General features: G+C 47.5%; 2 protein-coding genes across 5 annotated transcripts in view; one reads left to right on the top strand and one right to left on the bottom strand.

The window, feature by feature from the left end:
- Positions 1 to 8,778, bottom strand: part of CSPG4 (chondroitin sulfate proteoglycan 4) — an 82,915-nt gene extending 74,137 nt beyond the window's left edge. For all 3 annotated transcript variants that reach the window (XM_044978891.1, XR_006572306.1, XR_006572307.1), the window contains exon 1: positions 8,610 to 8,778. In XM_044978891.1, coding sequence (XP_044834826.1) covers positions 8,610 to 8,736 — 127 coding nt within the window. In that variant the 5' untranslated portion in view covers positions 8,737 to 8,778. The remainder of the gene's footprint in view (positions 1 to 8,609) is intronic.
- ODF3L1 (outer dense fiber of sperm tails 3 like 1) overlaps positions 2,557 to 17,171 on the top strand; it is a 61,852-nt gene continuing 47,237 nt past the window's right edge. The window contains exon 1 of one of the 2 annotated variants that reach the window (XM_044978894.1): positions 2,557 to 2,754. The gene's annotated coding sequence lies outside the window, so the exon portion shown is untranslated. Of the gene's footprint in view, positions 2,755 to 11,694; positions 11,842 to 17,171 lie in introns of those variants that run through there. The other variant, XM_044978893.1, reaches the window with a different exon arrangement.

The raw sequence follows: 17,171 nt of genomic DNA, 5'->3' as shown, positions 1-17,171 counted from the left end.
AACTTTGACCTCAACATATGTGGTGCATTTGGGGGAAAAAAAAAAGAATAAATCATTTAGATTTCTCAATGTAGCACAAAAGAATCTCCAAACTGTAACACTTTATTGCTACCCATAGTCCAGTGGAGGGACAGACCCAACCTTCCTTTGACTTCTGAGTGAGGAATGTCTAGGCAACCTTCATAGGTCTCAAGCCCTGTTAAAAGAGAAGGTCAGGCTAGTCGCATTGGCCTGCATGCTTAGCTGACCTGCTAGAGAAGTAGTCAAACACAGTAGTAACTTGTCCATGACAAAGGCCAGGTGGCGTGGCTGTCCTACCAGGTATAGGAAGGGCACTGATGTAAGTAAGAGGAAACTGGCAGGGTAGTTGTCTACCTGTGAGGAGATTGGCCACTCCTGCAGAACCAATTGGCTTGGAAGGGACTTCCAGGGAGTCATTTAGGCCCAGATCCAGCAAAACACTTAAGCATGTGCTTAATTTTTAAACAATGATCCAAGTAGTCCTACTGAAGCTAATTGGGGTACTCATGTTCTCAGAGTTAGGTGCATGATGGTTGAATCGGAGGCTGCATCCATGTAATTTTTCAGAACCTCCTCTGAGAGATGGTTGTCAAGTCCAGCCTCTTGACTATGTCCACTGGAGGGAGGTCTCTCCATAACTTCCCATGGCTGTTTTGTTCCATTGCTTACTAGAGATATGCCAAAATCAGAGTCAGGCATCCAACCCCCCCTGAACTTTGGGGAACTTATCATTCAGGTAGGGTGACCAGACAGCAAGTGTGAAAAATCAGGACATGGGATAGAGGGTAATAGGAGCCTATATAAGAAAAAGACCCAAAAATCGGGACTGTCCCTATAAAATTGGGACATCTGGTCACCCTACATCCAGGTAGAGAGGTGCACTGATTCTTACAACGTTCTCTTTCAGATTTAACCTCTTCTTCCTTACTGGAGCTGACATGGGCTAGATCCTCATCCGGAATAAATCAGGATGGCTCCATTAACATCAGTGGAGTTTTACTGATTGACACCAGCTGAGGACCTGGCCCTGAGTAGCATTTAGAGAATGCTTTAAAAATAATTGATTTATTTTGTTACTTATAATTTATTTGTCTGTGGTTTCGTTTGTACTGAAGAACTAAACATCAAGTCTAGGGGCATGTCTTCACTAGCAATGTTAAAGCTATCTTGGAACTTACTGGCACTACAAGAGAAACAAAGAAACTTTTTGCTTAAGGACTGGGTGCCACCCCGTGATTAAATAAAGTCATCTCCTTTGGAGACAGCCTGGTTCAAAGTCTGCTCTCAATTACACCCAGTCAATCCCGCTGAATTCAGTACAGGTGTCTGGGTATCGCTGAGGGTGGAATAGTGCACAATAACTTTAAAATCATGGGCCAGAATTCCAGATGTGCATGTGCAAAATGGGTGTGCACATTTACACGCTCCCAGCTGGGATGTACAACCACCCCAGTGCATGCCTGTATGCAAATTGCCTTGTGCTCACACAATCAAGTATGGCGCTTCTCCATTGGGCATGTGCCCTTCTGAAAAGTCAGGCCTTAGATCTCCATAAATTGAAGAAAAATATACAACCTGGCTTGGAGGGCGGGGGGGTACAGTGGAGGCATTTTAACTGGATACTTCTGTTGTTCATTACCGCCCCACCAACACTCCCTCCTGGAAGCATACTGTGAATAGTCATTAGAGGAATCCCACGGAAGTCCATTTCATTACAAGGTTTTACCCCCCTGTTTGTGCTTATTAAAAATGCTCAGCTAGAAGATAATGGGAGAAAGGGGAATTTAGCATATGTGTGGCCTTGACAGAAGCTGGCAGAGAGCAGAGGCACTCCTTCCGCTGAAAAAATCAGTTGTCTAAAGCTTCACAGTTTTATGTTAAGAGCAAAGGTTGGGGTTTTTTTTTGTACACGCAATATCTATTTCCGTTTGGAAATGGGCAGAAAGCCCAGGGTCCTGAGCAAAGACGCCCTCCTTGCTAGTCTAAACATGGGCCATTCCTCTACCGTCTAAATATGGGCCCTTCTTAACCCACCTGACGCTGGCCCAAAGCATGCATGCTAGGGGCATGAAACTATACATGTGCAGAGATGGGAGGGCTGGTTTACGGGGCGGAGGGGGTTTGTGTCAACCAATCAGTATTTGATTCTAAGGCTTAAGGCCAGATGTTTGCCTCTGATGCCCCCTTGTGATGGCAGCCCTGCTGTAAGATTGGTTTATCCAGCCATCTGAGGATTCCCCAGCATGCTGGAAACCCCAGCAGTGTAGAGCTGGCATAGCTGGCTCTGTACCACCCCTTGTTGCAGCCCTCAGTATAGGTGGTCTGGAAGGGACACGGCTGGGGAAATGGGTGTGGCCAGAATTGCCCTCGTGCTCTGATATGTCCCAAGTCTTGGAATGGTCCCTTCAGCTATTGGCAATTGGCTGTCAGTTAGAGCAGCCTTGAGGCTGACCTGATTTGGTTGGGAGCTGAACTAGCACCAGAGAGCCAGAAAAGTGGTATAAAGCCACCTTTGTTCCCTGCCCTTAGGACCTGCATCAGATGGAGCTCAGCTGGTCCCAAGGGCTGGGCACTGGGACTGGAATGGCATCTGCGCAGTTCCATTGATGATCATACGCCCAGTTGGAGATCTGGCACTTTGTGTGTGTTGAAGAATTCAGTCTACTCTTCTCTTTCTTCACCACCATGCTACAGCCTCCCATTGACTGCTGGAAAATGCCCAAGAATAGCCAAGTAAGTAATAAACTGCATTCTCCCAACCCCAGAACCCTCAAGTCTTCCCGTCTCAGGCAGCTGCCCCTTACACCCATTCTCTCCTACTAAAGGACAAGCTGGTGTGAGTGCATAAGGAAGGCTCCTAGGAAGGTTGAAGCTGGCACCACTTGGCAGAAGAAGCAAGAAACCACTGACTAACCATCCCTGGTATGTGCATGACTGGGTGGAGCAATCTGGTGATACTGTAAACTTTGGAAACAATAAGAGTGTCGCACTATCTAAACGAGTGCCAGAAGGAGCACTGGAGCCATCTTGGACAAAGAAATAAGCAGTGGCTCTGCCTGGTTAGCTCTTTGTCCAGAATTAGATGGAAGGTGATGACTTTACCCAATAACAAAGCAGAAGAGGAAGAATTTTTCCACTTATGTTGCCAGCCACTACAATATTTTGATGCGTGAAGAAGATAGTGTGCAGTAGACAGTTATGGATCCTTGCACCTCCTGGAAGCACATTGGCCTGTGGAAAGAACCATCTTGGATACTCTGGGTGCCAAGGAATTTCACAATGAACAGGACACCGATCCACAATGAGACAAGGTCATGGTTGCCTTTGAATCTGAATCAGGAAGGTTCAGGCGAAGAAAACGGATGGGAAGCAGAAGGCTAGAGCTGGTGGCAATTTTTCATTCCAAGGGGTTTTTAGACAAAAAACGGTCCGTTTTCTAAACAAAAGTTTTTGAGGAAAAATTTCATTTTTTTTGAAAATTCCCAGTTTTTTTCAACCAAACATTAAAACTTTGGGGTTTTTTTTTAAAACTTAATACAAAAATTTTTTGTCACAAAGAAAAATTCCAGTAAATTTTTTGGAGGGAAAAAAGAGAAAAGTTCATTTCTTGCAATTTATTTTCCTACAGGAAAATACTTACCTTTTTCTAACCAGCCCTAGAGAAGACAAAGTGGTTGAAGTTTTGTGGACCAGCTGATGAGGGAGTACAAGTCAAACTTTGAAGCTGGGATGGAAACCCTGTCAAATGAGGAAGAGGAGGAATTGCCTGGGTTCAGTGGTAGAGGGCACCACTGAAGGAGTGGATCAGCTTTAAAGAAAGGCTGAAGGAGGAATGACTGGACCAGCTTGGAAAACTGGCAGCCATTGGAAAACCAGTAAGAAGAAGAGCTGGTCGAATAAAATACCTGAGCCATGAATGGCTTTAAGAATGAAAGTGCCAAGTTTGGTTTGCCCTGACCCATGAGCTCATGCAGTTCATTACGCTGAGTGTTCAAACAGCCACTGAGCAGCCAGAAAAAGGCCTGTAAATCCCAGAGTGTGAGCATTCACACTGGAAACTCATGATTCACTGCTGGCCTTGGAGCGCATCCTGGGGAGAGCCGTTGCACAGGCAGAGCTTGACTAAGGAGTGAGGCTGTCTGCGCTAGAACAAAGTGTTCCCTCAAAGTGGAAATATTGGCTCTTGCAGACTCTTGGTACCCCTCACCTCCCTTTCCGGAGGCAAATATGCTGAGAGACAAGGTGAGGGGAGAGCTAACAGATTTTGGCAGGAGACGCAGACGAGGAGGAGCCCTCTGCACCTCCTCCCCCTCACTCTCTAAGCCAGTGGTTTTCAAACGTTTTTTCTGGTGACCTAGTTGAAGAAAATTGTTGATGCCCGCTATCCAGTGGAGCTGGGGATGAGGGTTTGGGGTGTGGAGGTGAGGGCTGCAGGGTGGGGCCAGGAATGAAGGGTTCAGGGTGTGGGAGGGAGCTCTGGGCTGGGGGTTGGGATTCAAGATGGGGTCAGGGCTCTGGGCTGGGGGTGCAGGGTCTGGGGTGGGGCTGGGGATGAGGGGTTTGGGGTGCAGGAAGGGGCTCCAGATTTGGGGGGCTCAGGGATGGGTCAGGGGGCTGGGGTGCGGGAGAGGGTCAGGGCTCTGAGGTGAGGCTGGGGATGAGCGGTTTGGGGTGCAGGAAGGGGCTCCAGATTTGGGGGACTCAGGACGGGCAGGGGATTGGGGCATAGGGTTAGGGCACAGGCTGACCTCGGGTGGCTCCCGGTCAGCGGCGCAGAGGGAGCTAAGGCAGGCTTCCTGCCTGTTCTGGCACCGCGGACCGCGCTGCACCCCGGAAGTGCCCAGCAGCAGGTCTGGCTCCTAGGCGGAGGCGCATGACTGGTGCTATGCGGCTCTTGCCTGCAGGCACCACCCCCATCTCCCATTGGCCAGTTCCCAGCCAATGGGAGTGCGGAGCTGGTGCTCGGGGCAGGGGCAGCGCTCAAAGCCCCATGGCCCCCCCGCCTAGGAGCCAGACCTGCTGCTGTCTGCTTCCGGGGCGCAGCGCAGTGTCAGAACAGGTAGGGACTAGCCTGCCTTAGCCAGGCAGCACCACCAATGGGACTTTTAATGGCCCAGTCGGTGGTGCTGACCAGAGCCGCTGCGACCCAGTGCCTTACATTCCACGAGCCAATACTGGGTCATGACCCACAGTTTGACAACAACTGCTCTAAGCTGCTCCAGTCGCTGCTCTCTGTCCCCTGGGAGGGGAGAGAAGGGAAGGCAAAGTCTGCAATGGGCTTCAGAGCACGCATTGCCTGCTAGGCTTTGAACCTGACCCCCCTAGCCCTAGCGGTGGAAGCTATGCCTATGCATGCTGGAAGAGAGAAGGAGTCACTTCTCAGACCAAGAGCCCTGCTTCAGTGGACTGGCTGCCATCGGCACCTGTTTCTGAGACACCTCAGCTGAGCAGCTCAGCTGACCCCAATTAGCGCTGTGACTGCTTTTGTGGAGTGCCCCAGGAGATGCTCCTGCAGCCATTGCCTAGTTTGTCAGTGAGTTCGGAGACCCAGGACAGCCTGGGGGCTGGATTGGCTTTGTCCAGGTCTCGTACACCCAGGCTTCAGCAGAGGCTCACTGAGCTGGGCCACAGGTTTATCAGCAGCACTCAGCTTGCCGGATCCCAGCAGCTGTCTAAGGCTCTTCCTTGTCTATTACCTGCACCTTTCTCCCATGCCCGTCTGCCAGTTCTGGGCCCAGAGCAGAGCTGTCAGAACTGTTCTGGCAAGACTAGTCGGGTCCTGGTTGGAGCCCTCAGGGATCTGATACGAGCGGCTAGTGAGGCATCGGGGAGTTGCTAATCAGAGAAATGGTTAATTTTTTGTTTGCTTTATAAAATACTACCTCTTTTTATCCCTTTCCATTATAAGCATCATCCCCCACCCTCACTGCCTCATGCTAAAACTTCTCATTGCTTGTCTCCTGCCTGGGTCCGTGACTGCACAGAGCGCTATCGAGGGTATTAGAATTGTCCTCAGGGGCAGGCATCCATGGCCTATATGTCCCCATGAGAGTTGGAGGCACTGCTAACTGATTTCACCCAGTCCAGTGGCTTTAAAATAGGTGATGCCACAAGCCTGGCCAGTGCTGCCTGGGATCCTCATGTATATCAGCTAGCACCACTTAGTGAATACGGGTTATTCAGGACCCTCCTGGGTAAAAGTTCAGTCATCTAATTAGGGAGAGAAACAATGAGGTGATGAAAGCATCCCTAAGCATGTCCCCCTTTTGCATGGCGTGGGAAGCAGAAAGGCAGGGCATGGCTGTGGTGGAGTCAGAGGAGAAAGGTCTGGAGATGTTCAACAAGGGCTGTATTTCTGGAGGAGGAGCAGCTGCATGGCACCAGCAGGCCAGGCCAGAAATGGACGAGGCCATCATGTCAGTATCACTCTTAGTCTGAATTGGGTGAGGTGCCTATTTCCCAGATTTATGACTGTCCTGGCAGATGTGAGGGATACGGCTGAAGGAGAAAAGACAAAGAGAAGGACAGTGGAATTTCAGTCGCAAGACGCTGGAGCAGGGAGCACCCACAGCTCAAAGATCTGCCAAGTGCTGTGTGGTAAAACCTGGCCAGTTTGTGAGGGAAACTAAGTATAAATCAATGCTCTGCGTTCCTGCCTATCCTGTGCCCAGCAGTAACCCTCACTGGCTGAACAGAGACACACACATGAAATGAACCAGTCTCTGTTCCAGGCCCTGCTGCGTCTGGGACAGAGATCAAGCCCTCACTCTGTGCTTTTACTTACTGTGCCTCCTACTGCACAGAGCACATCTGATGTGGTGGCACCTTTCCATTTTCCTGCTCCTACTAATGCACCTCAACCTCACATCCATTTATAAGGGGGAGAAGATATTGAGTTACCCGTGACAGCCGGGCTGCTGATTTCTCTGGAGGCTGGAGTTTGCATTGAATATTCAGCTGGAGAAAACCACACAGTGTGTATATAAATGCCTGCAGCATAGCTATAAACCATCTATTTTCCTAGGGTTGTGTACTGGTGCCCATCACAATGGTATCTGAGCACCTATTAGGGAGAAAGATGAAGACCACAGGCCAGACAAGGTGGAGTCCAGGAGGTGAAACACAAGTGCACAAGCAGCATGTCTTCCATGAATTACTGATGATAGTAAGCCATCCCCTGTACTTTGGATGAGAAAGGGTTGAAAACTTGACTCTGCACAGCATTACAGTTCTAACTCAAAGCCCACACATGGACAGAGGACTGGATCTGCTGCTCCCAGGCTCTGCCCTCTTTAGGGAGATATATTGGATGCACAGATGCTCCATCCCTGCGGCACAGTGCCAGTACCACAAAATCACAGAGCAGGGACAGCACTCACTTTGATTTCTCCCCATTCATTCCCTCATCCTTCCGTAGTTCCAGCCCTGCTAACAGCGATGGGAGAAGTAAACCGAGCCCAGCTCAGCCACCCCCAAGACGAAACTACCAATTCCAGTGGTGAAGATCAGGTAACATGGGATTGATACCAGCACAGCTAACACAGCCTGCTTACTAAAGGCTAACTCCTTCAGTAATGGTGAAGATCCTCCTGGTCCCCTACTGCAGTGGCTCTCAATCTTTCCAGACTACTGTACCCGTTTCAGGAGTCTGATTTGTCTTACGTACCCCCAAGTTTCACCTCTCTTAAAAACCACTTGCTTAGAAAACCAGACATAAAAATACAAAAGTGTCACAGCCACACTGTTAGTGAAAAATTGCTGACCTTCTCATTTTTACCATATTATTATAAAATAAATCAATGGAATATAGTGTACTTACATTTCGGTGTACAGTATATAAAGCAGTATAAACAAGTCATTGTCTGTATAACATTTTAGTTTGTACTGACTTCGCTAGTGCGTTTTCTGTAGTCTGTTGTAAAACTAGGCAAATCTCTAGATGAGTTTATCTACCCCCTGGAAGACCTCTGCGTACCCCCAGAGGTACGTGTACCCCTGGGTGAGAACCACTGCCCTACTGAACACTTGATGGAATCACATTCCCCGACAGAAGGGAGCTTACAGCATGACCTGCCTCAGAGGGAAACCCTGTTTTAAAACTAGCATCTTGTCTCCTTGATCCTAGGCACATGCAGCGTGGGGCTGAGATCTCATCACTCTGCAATGGACCTTACTGAATCCCTGACCCTGGTGCTTGGCTGTCTGAGACTGATGGTTAATTGCCTTGAAATCTGTACTTCCATCCCCCTGATGCTCCTGGGCTGGGATGCAGAGAGCTGGCCCTGAAACCAGTCTCCTTATTTGCTCCCTGCAGCTGCTGTCCCAGTATTTGGACTGTCTGGGCTTTGAGACGAATCTCCATCGAGTTCATTCCCTTTTTTTTTCTCCCTGCAGCTGCGGTCCCAGCATTGAACAGTCAGGATTTGAGGGCTAATCTTTCTCCAGTCCATTCTCTCTCACCTCTCCCCATTGATTTTTCTCTGCTCTGTGCCCCATGCTTCTCCCTGGCATTGACCATGTTTTCCCTGTCATCTCCCAAAAAGTCGGGCTCTAACCAGCAGCAAGTGACTTTGCATGGGGGAGCTTACCTCCAGACTCGGGTCCTGCATGGAGGGGCTGCATCTGCAGGGTGAGCTGGAGCAGCAGCAGTGCTGTGGGAAGATCGCTGGACCCCATGATGTAACCTAGAGTGGACCAGCCGTTAGCATTCCTCATGCAGCGAGAGAGGGGAAGGAGCAGGAGGCACAGCCACGGACAGAGCCTATCTGTTTTCAATTGAGGGCTCTGCTACTACTATATTTAATAAACTGCTGCTGAGGGAGGGATCTTTGAATTTTCCCCACCAGTCACAAATCAGACTGGGTTAAAACAGGCCCCTCTCAGATTACAAGTAGGTTCCCCTTCTTAAAGGGCTAGTGCCTTAAGGCTGTATTTCCCCCCTGCTCTGAATGGTTCCTTGTTCCTTGCACCAGAGGGGTTCCCTTTCTCTCCATGGCTGTTTTGGGCTGTCCAGGCCTGAGGCTGGTGAGGATGATGTCTCACCACCATATGGTTGCTGGTGTCAGCTGAGAGAGGAGTAGGGTGTTCCCGTGAGTGTTGGGTTGGTTCAGCAGCAGGGTCTTTCCAGGTTTTCTCAGAGCTGGTGGGAGCTATATTGTCTAACAGCACTGGCATTAGCAGCTACTGAGAGTCTGAATCTCCCAGGAGCAGGCCTATGTATGGAGGCTAATACTGGGAGCTGGAATATGCATCCAAAATTCAGATATGGATAAATAAGAAGAGGCCCAAGGGCAGTATCCATGTGCCAACTCCCAGCTTGGCCAGAAAAGCCATCTGAGGCCTGGTGGATCCTAAAAGCAAAACCTTCTGTGGGGGGTTTCTCCAGCATGGCTAGAGGACTACCCAGTTCACGAAGGCTCCAATTGGTCTCGTAGGCTGATGGCTCAATTAAAAAAAACATGTATAAACGGAGGCCTCACAGAGCATTCTGTTTCTTAGCCTGTGTCTGCCCAGTTCTGCGGTATCTCAGCTGACTGGCTTAGGTGCTGTTAGGAGATGAGTTTGCCGCAATTCCCAGCAGCCATCAGGCTTCAATCCCAGCCAGTCTGGGCGAGGTTTCTAGAGTCTGGGTGGGGTTGCAAGGAACTGTGGGATTGCAAACAAAATGGCTTTTTCCAGTGAAGCTCCACTAGGCTAGCAGGGAATTTTGGATGGTGGAAATGTGGGTGTGGCCATCCATAGCCCTTGGAGACGGAAGACTTTATCTGACAAATAAAGCACTGAGGAGCGTGTGTGCCATCACCTCACTGAATCTCCTTCCCCCTCTAACTCTGAGGAGATGGCCCCCCACATGGTGAGCTGGGACACTGCTCCTTGCTGATTGCATGTGTCGGGGTGGGAGAGATGAAAGGATGAAAGGCTTTTGTAAAAAATATTTGTTTCTCCTTTGCTGGAAGCAATATGTGCCTTATTCAGAGCTCAGATAGTGGAGCACAGTCTCTTGGCTTCACTTCAGGTTCTGATAGCCCAGCAATAGAAATTCACGGTGGATAGGACCTAGTAGATCATTCAGTCTATTCTTTGGTTTCCATGGCAGGATTGTTCCCTATGCTATGACCCTTGGAAGAAAGATAGGTTATAAAACACACATTGTTTTAAATAATTTAACCAGTTGTGTGTTTCTCACTGTCCTTTGGATCTGTGTTCCTAAGCTAAAGGACAGCCTGGAGAATTATTATACATTTATCAGTTTTATTAATCAAAATAGCAAACAAGCAATTACAGAAAGCAAAATAAAGTTGGTTAGATGATAGTGTTCACAATATTAAAAAAATAATTGAACACAACATGGGGTGTTATAATTTTTAAGAGATAATAAATCAGTTCAATTAAGTCAAGCTCTAATCGCAATCTTGTTACAAAGGCAAAATTTTATCCTAGTTCTGTGCTCGTCTGGGCAGGTGATTTTGGTATCAACATGGAACTATGGATCCTTAAATATAGATCCTTATCTCCAGTCAAACTTATCTGCAAATGGAATTAAGGGACTATTATGGCAGCTCAGTGGAAACAATTCTACAGTAGGATTTAGAAACTGAGACAAGTTAATTAACAAAGAATGTCAGTTCAGTTGATGTGACCTTTAGTATGACCTTGCCCAGGTGATATTAATAGCCAAATGTTGCCACTTATAGATGCAAGACTATCACACTCTAAACCCAAAATACAATAGATAGATGATAATTTTGAAGCATTTCTAATTTCTCTCGAATTTCACCAGTGCTGTAAACTCTCATGCCACTTTAAGCAAAGTTTCAAGTAGTGGTAAAATTGGTAGCTTGCAAGCCAGTTCAAAGCTTCTTCCTCTTTTTGTCTAAGAAGCTGTCATCAGTTCTCTTGACCACAGAATGTGATTTTTAGTCTGAGTCATTTGAAATACTCAGGGTTCCTTGCAATAACTTTTGCTAAAGGGAGCACAGTTTCCTCTTATAAATAGTATGAGGCTTTGGTAATGAGTTTCTCCCACCTCAGTGCTTTCAAATACTTATTGATTTAGTGTAACTTCTAGACAACTAAGATTAAACTTGTTAGTGAAATATAAGCACACAACATACATGTGAGTCATTCTGAGGGTTTTAACTCAGGTGTGTAGTTTCTGAGAAGCAGTTAGCTTAACATAACCAAGTTGTCATTTCGCTAAAAAAATGCATGGATAAAAGTCATGTTGCTGCTTATCAGTTTGAACTGGCTGTGACGTTGCACTCCATATGTTTATGGAAATATGCTTATGAGTGTAAATATAATGTAACTGGAATATGCTTTATGCAAAAGGTCTCTTGTAAGGTATCATTACAAAGATTATAAACTACTGAGTGTGTTCATCCTATTTGTATGAATGTATCATTCTTGTATCTGAAGCTAGAAATATGAAGTATTACTCTAAAATCCTATTGTAATTATGCAAAGTGTGGGACATTAATGGTGGTTTGGAATCTTGATGGTTCCCATTAACAATTGGTTGTAAATGGCTCTGTTTACTTGTAAACCTTCCTGTGTTCATGTGAGTCAGGCCGGAAAGAATGGAGGCTTGGGGTCCATTCCATCTTAAACCTGGTGCTTTTCCATTTAGAAGGAGGGTTGGGAACCCAGAGAGAGACAAAGGGTTCCCGCCTTGTGCCAAAGCTATAAAAGGGGGTCATGAGAAATCCCCTAGTTTACCACCTGAGCTGGAACTAACAAGAACTGTACCGGGGAAAAGATTGGGCCTAGACTAAGAAGCAGTCTAGTCTCTGAAAGAAGCTTATTGGAACATCTCTGAGGGTGAGATTTACCTGTATTCAGTTTCTTAAATGTATTAGGCGTAGACTTGCATGTTTTGTTTTATTTTGCTTGGTAACTTACTTTGTTTTTTCTGTTGTTTCTTGAAACCACTTAAATCCTACTTTTTATACTTAATAACATCACTTTTGTTTATTAATTAACCCTGAGTAAGTGAGTAATACCTGGGGGAGCAAACAGCTGTGCATATCTCTCTATCAGTGATATAGAGGGCGAGCAATTTATGAGTTTACCCTGTATAAGCTTTATACAGAGTAAAATGGATTTATTTGAGGTTTGGATCCTACTGGGAACTGGATATCTGGGTGCTGGAGATAGGTAACCTGCTGAATGGTTTTCAGTTAAAGACTGCAGCTTTGGGGGCATGATTCAGACCTGCGTTTGTGTTGCAGCAGACTAGTGTGTCTGGCTCAATAAGGCAGGGTTCTGGAGTCTCAAGCCATCAGGGAAGAGGTAATTTCAGCACATCAGGTAACAGTCCCTGTCATAAACATACAGCTAAGGGTAGCATAAAATCCCTCTCTACCCTGTAAAGGGTTAATTCCTCTTTTACCTGTAAAGGGTTAGGAAGCTCAGGTAACCTGGCTGACACCTGACCAAAAGGACCAATAAGGGGACAAAATACTTTCAAATGTGTGGGGGGAGGCTTTGTCTGTCTGTTCTGTGTGCTTGCCGGAGACAGATCAAGAAGGCAAGCAATCCAACTCAATTAGAATTAGTAAGCAATAATAAGGGAATGCATTAACTTACTTTTATTTTGGCTTGTGATTTTCCTTGTCTAGGGGGAGGTTTATCCCTGGTTTTGTAACTTTAAGGATTGCCTAGAGGGGGGATCCTCTAAGTGCTTGAGTCTTTTGTTATTCTGTAAAGTACTTACCACCCGGATTTTACAGAGGTGATTCTTTTACCTTTCTTTAATTAAAATTCTTCTTTTAAAAACCTGATTGATTTTTCCATTGTTTTAAGATCCAAGGGTTTGGGTCTGTGTTCACCTGTACCAATTGGTTGGGATATCATTCTCAAGCCTCCCCAGGAAAGGGGGTGTAGGGGTTTGGGGGGATGTTTGAGGAAGGTAGGGCTCCAAGTGGCCCTCCCTAAATGTTTGTTTAAATCACTTGGTGGTGGCAGCGTTACCTAATCCAAGGTACAAGGAAGGATTTGTACCTTGGGGAGTTTTTAACCTAAAATGGTAGAAATAAGCATAGGGGGTCTTCATGCGGGTCCCCACGTCTGTACCCTAAAGTTCAGAGTGGGGAGGGAACCCTGACACGGTGGCAGAGTGGTGGGATCATTTTGAACCAGAGATCATTTTGAACCAAAAGCCTGGTAGGATTTTTAAAGGACATTTTTTTTTTCCTTTTTAACTGCTTAGAAAACAGGAGCTCAGGGCAGATAGAGATTTTATCTCTCTTTGCCTGGAGGCAAAGGTATCAGGTCCTTGTAACAAAGGGATGTTTTTAAGCTGTGAGCAGCTGGAGATTTTTGTCTTGTAACTGAGGGCAGGGTAGTTAACTTTCTAAAGGGAATTTACAAGCAGGTTTTTTTTTTCTTTCTTACTCTTGGGATTAGCTGGGATGACAGATCAAGAAGGCAAGCAATCCAACTCAATTAGAATTAGTAAGTAATAATAAGGGAATGCGTTAGCTTACTTTTATTTTGGCTTGTGAATTTGCTTGTCTAGAGGGAGGTTTATCCCTGGTTTTGTAACTTTAAGGTTTTGTCTAGAGGGAGGTTTATCCCTGGTTTTGTAAAATAAGCTTAGGAGGTGTTCATGTGGGTCCTCACGTCTGTACGCTAAAGTTCAGAGTGGGGAGGGAACCCTGACAGTCCCAAGGGGGTCTCTGTGACTGAACCTGTCACACTGGCATAATGGTGGATTCTCCAGCTCAGCTCCACAGTTGCACAGGCTGGTTTCTTGATCTATTGAGCTCCTTGAGGTGATTTGCTCAAGGCATTATGACAACTGTATTCCTATTCTCTTTCTGGATTTCGCAGCAATCTCCCTAGATAAAATCTTATCAGAAAGGGTTGACAGAGTTGTCAGCAACAAGACTTTAGTTGTTTTCAGTCAGGGGGCGCTCTCACTGGCCAGGCAATGACAATCCTGCTCACAGTCTTTCTCATCGGAGCTGTAAACAGGGGAGTTTCAGTGGGAGTTCTGTTGGAGGAGAAGGTTTTTGTATTTTGTGTATTGTATTTTGTACTTATATGTGTGGAGGCTGGTAGGGGCAGTGTGCTGGGAGAGAAGCTGAGCCCTGATTAGGGGGCGGGGCTTCTCTGCTTAGGGGTCCTATAAAGGTAGCCAGCCAGTCAGGCAGCAGCATAGACACAGGAGCCAGCAAACAGAGCTGTAAACAGGGGAGTTTATAGGGAGAGTTTGCAGGGAAGACTAAGGGCTTGGCTACACTTACAAGTTGCAGCGCTGGGAGTTACAGCGCTGGTCATGCAGCTGTGTAGGGCCAGCGCTGGAGTGTGGCCACACTGACAGCTACCAGCGCTGCAGTGTGGCCACACTTGCAGCACTTTCCAGCGCTGTATTGAGAGGTGCATTGTGGGCAGCTATCCCACAGAGCACCTCGTCCCATTTTGGCGCTGAGTATTGTGGGAAGGGGAAGGAAGTGTGCGGGTCATTCCGCTTCCTGTTTGCCAGCGCCCCGTGGTGCATCGCTTCACATCCCAGCATTCACTCTTTCCGGCAGCGTTTGGCGCCATTGTGAGTGTCTTTCTGTTACTCTCTGTGTGAATCGCGATTTCTGTGGCAAATGGAGCCCGATCTGCTGAGGACTCTGCTGATGAGTGTCACCAGCACAACACGTTTGGCAGTCGAGCTATTCCTTCAGCTCCAAAGTGACAGTGAGGAGTCCGACGATGATATCAATATGGATTTGCCTGCCGCGTGTGACACTACAGTGCTTGTGGCATTCACGGAAATGCTCAGCACCGTTGAACGCCGCTTTTGGGCTCGGGAAACAAGCACTGAGTGGTGGGATCACATCGTCATGGAAGTCTGGGATGACGAGCAGTGGCTGCAGAACTTTCGTATGAGAAAAGCCACTTTCATGGGACTGTGTGCTGAGCTCGCCCCCACTCTGCGGCGCAAGGACACAAGATTGAGAGCTGCCCTGACGGTGGAAAAGCGGGTGGCTATTGCAATCTGGAAGCTGGCAACTCCAGACAGCTACCGGTCGGTCGGGAACCAGTTTGGTGTGGGAAAGTCGACCGTGGGAATCGTTTTGATGCAAGTTTGCAAGGCAATTAATCGCATCCTGCTAAGAAAGACCGTGACTCTGGGGAGCGTGCAGGACATTGTGGATGGCTTTGCACAAATGGGTTTCCCTAACTGTGGAGGGGCGATAGATGGGACGCATATTCCTATTCTGGCCCCCCCCCACCTGGCATCAGAGCACGTTAATCGTAAGGGGTATTTCTCTATGGTTCTCCAGGCGCTTGTGGATCACCGCGGGCGTTTCATTGACATTTACACAGGCTGGCCTGGAAAGGTGCATGATGCACGCATCTTTCGGAACAGTGGCCTGTTCAGGAAGATGCAGGCAGGGACTTTTTTCCCAGACAGGAAGATCACAGTAGGGGATGTCGAAATGCCCACTGTGATCCTTGGAGACCCCGCGTACCCGTTACTGCCTTGGCTCATGAAACCCTATACAGGGAAGCTTGACAGGAGCAAGGACCGGTTCAACTACAGGCTGAGCCGGTGCAGAATGACTGTGGAGTGTGCTTTTGGGCGTTTAAAAGCTCGCTGGAGATGTTTGTATGGGAAGCTAGACTTGGGGGAAAGCAGCATCCCCGCGGTTATAAGCGCTTGCTGTACCCTCCATAATATTTGTGAAGGGAAGGGTGAAACATTCAGTGAGGCATGGACCACCGAGGTTCAAGTCCTGGAGGCTGAATATGCACAGCCAGAGAGCAGGGCTAATAGAGAGGCCCAGCACAGGGCTACAAGGATTAGGGATGCCTTGAGGGAAGAATTTGAGGCTGAAAGCCAACAGTAATGTTTGCTGCCTTGCATGGGAGTGAATTGCACTGCTTACACTGTTATTCTATTATCCATAATAATAATATGATTTGCAGTGCCTCTTTCTTTACTGGGCTAAGGTATCTTTCACTATCTGCTATAATAAAGACTGTTTTCAAAGCCAAGAATTGTTTTATTGAAAAGAAAAAAACTTCCTTGACAGACAGACAGACACACAACATTTCATGAACACAAGAGGGCAGGGGTGTGGGTTGGTGAACTGTACAGTCACAAGTTTGCATATGCCCTGTCTGGATTGCTGTTTAATGAATCCTGCACTTCAGGGTTCATATACTGCATGGTGATGGGGGTTGAATGCAGAGGGTAAGGGTGGTGGTAGGTATCAGGGCTGGTTGGGGAACGTACAGGTGTTGGAGGCAGCTGGTGGTGGTAAGAACCTGGATGCTGGGGAAAGGTGGTTTGAGCTGACATTGGGGCACAAGGCACAAAGGACGGGGCGGGTGGGGGAGTAGCACGGTAGTGCTCTGCTTGCATGGCAACGAGTGACTCTATAGACTCCGCTTGGCGCTCCAGGATGCTTAGCAGCCGCTCCGTGCTTTTCCTCTTGGCCACTGCATTTCTCTTGCGGGTCCTGCTTTCTTTCTCTCGCCACTCCTTCAATTCTTTACTCTCTCGAGCAGACTGATTAAGAACAGTTTTCATCATGTCCTCTTTGCTCTTTCGGGGATTTTTTCTCAAATTTTGAAGCCTCTGTGATGTTGAACATCTGGGCAGTCCAGTAGTCAAGGTCACTGTAGAAACAGAAATGACAACATTTAACACGGGCAGCATTGTATCCACTATCTCCAGACATGAATTGTTACACTGAGGGAGTTCTCACTTTAGCATTCTTTTCCCCACACGCATAACACAACAGAAGCCACGAAATGGTGAGTGAGGGGTGCTTATAGAAGTGGGGCTTGAGTGATAGAGGGGAGCTGGTTGCTTCGGGTAATCTGGAGTGCTAGAGGGGTTGAGTGAAGATGCAGATGCAGGGGTGATCTTATCTCCCTATCTCTTCACTAAAGAGTCTCCCAATATTTTTCACAGGACTTAATCCTGGAAGATGTTTCCCTACTGCGAGTCACTAGGGAACAGCGGGGGGCTCTTTTAGAGCAATGTGTATTCCGCCCGGGACCCTATGCGGCGTGCCTGTGTTCAGAAATGGTCCCCCCACCACTGGCAGAAGAGTGGCGCGGACGCGTCACTGTCACTGGGACAAGGGACACAGTGGCTCTGCCTATAAACCTGCGCAGGCATATTGCCCACGCTCTGGATG

Source organism: Mauremys mutica, chromosome 11, assembly GCF_020497125.1.
Source record: "Mauremys mutica isolate MM-2020 ecotype Southern chromosome 11, ASM2049712v1, whole genome shotgun sequence".
NCBI lineage: Eukaryota > Metazoa > Chordata > Testudines > Geoemydidae > Mauremys > Mauremys mutica.
This window is presented reverse-complemented; position numbering and strand designations above follow the sequence as displayed.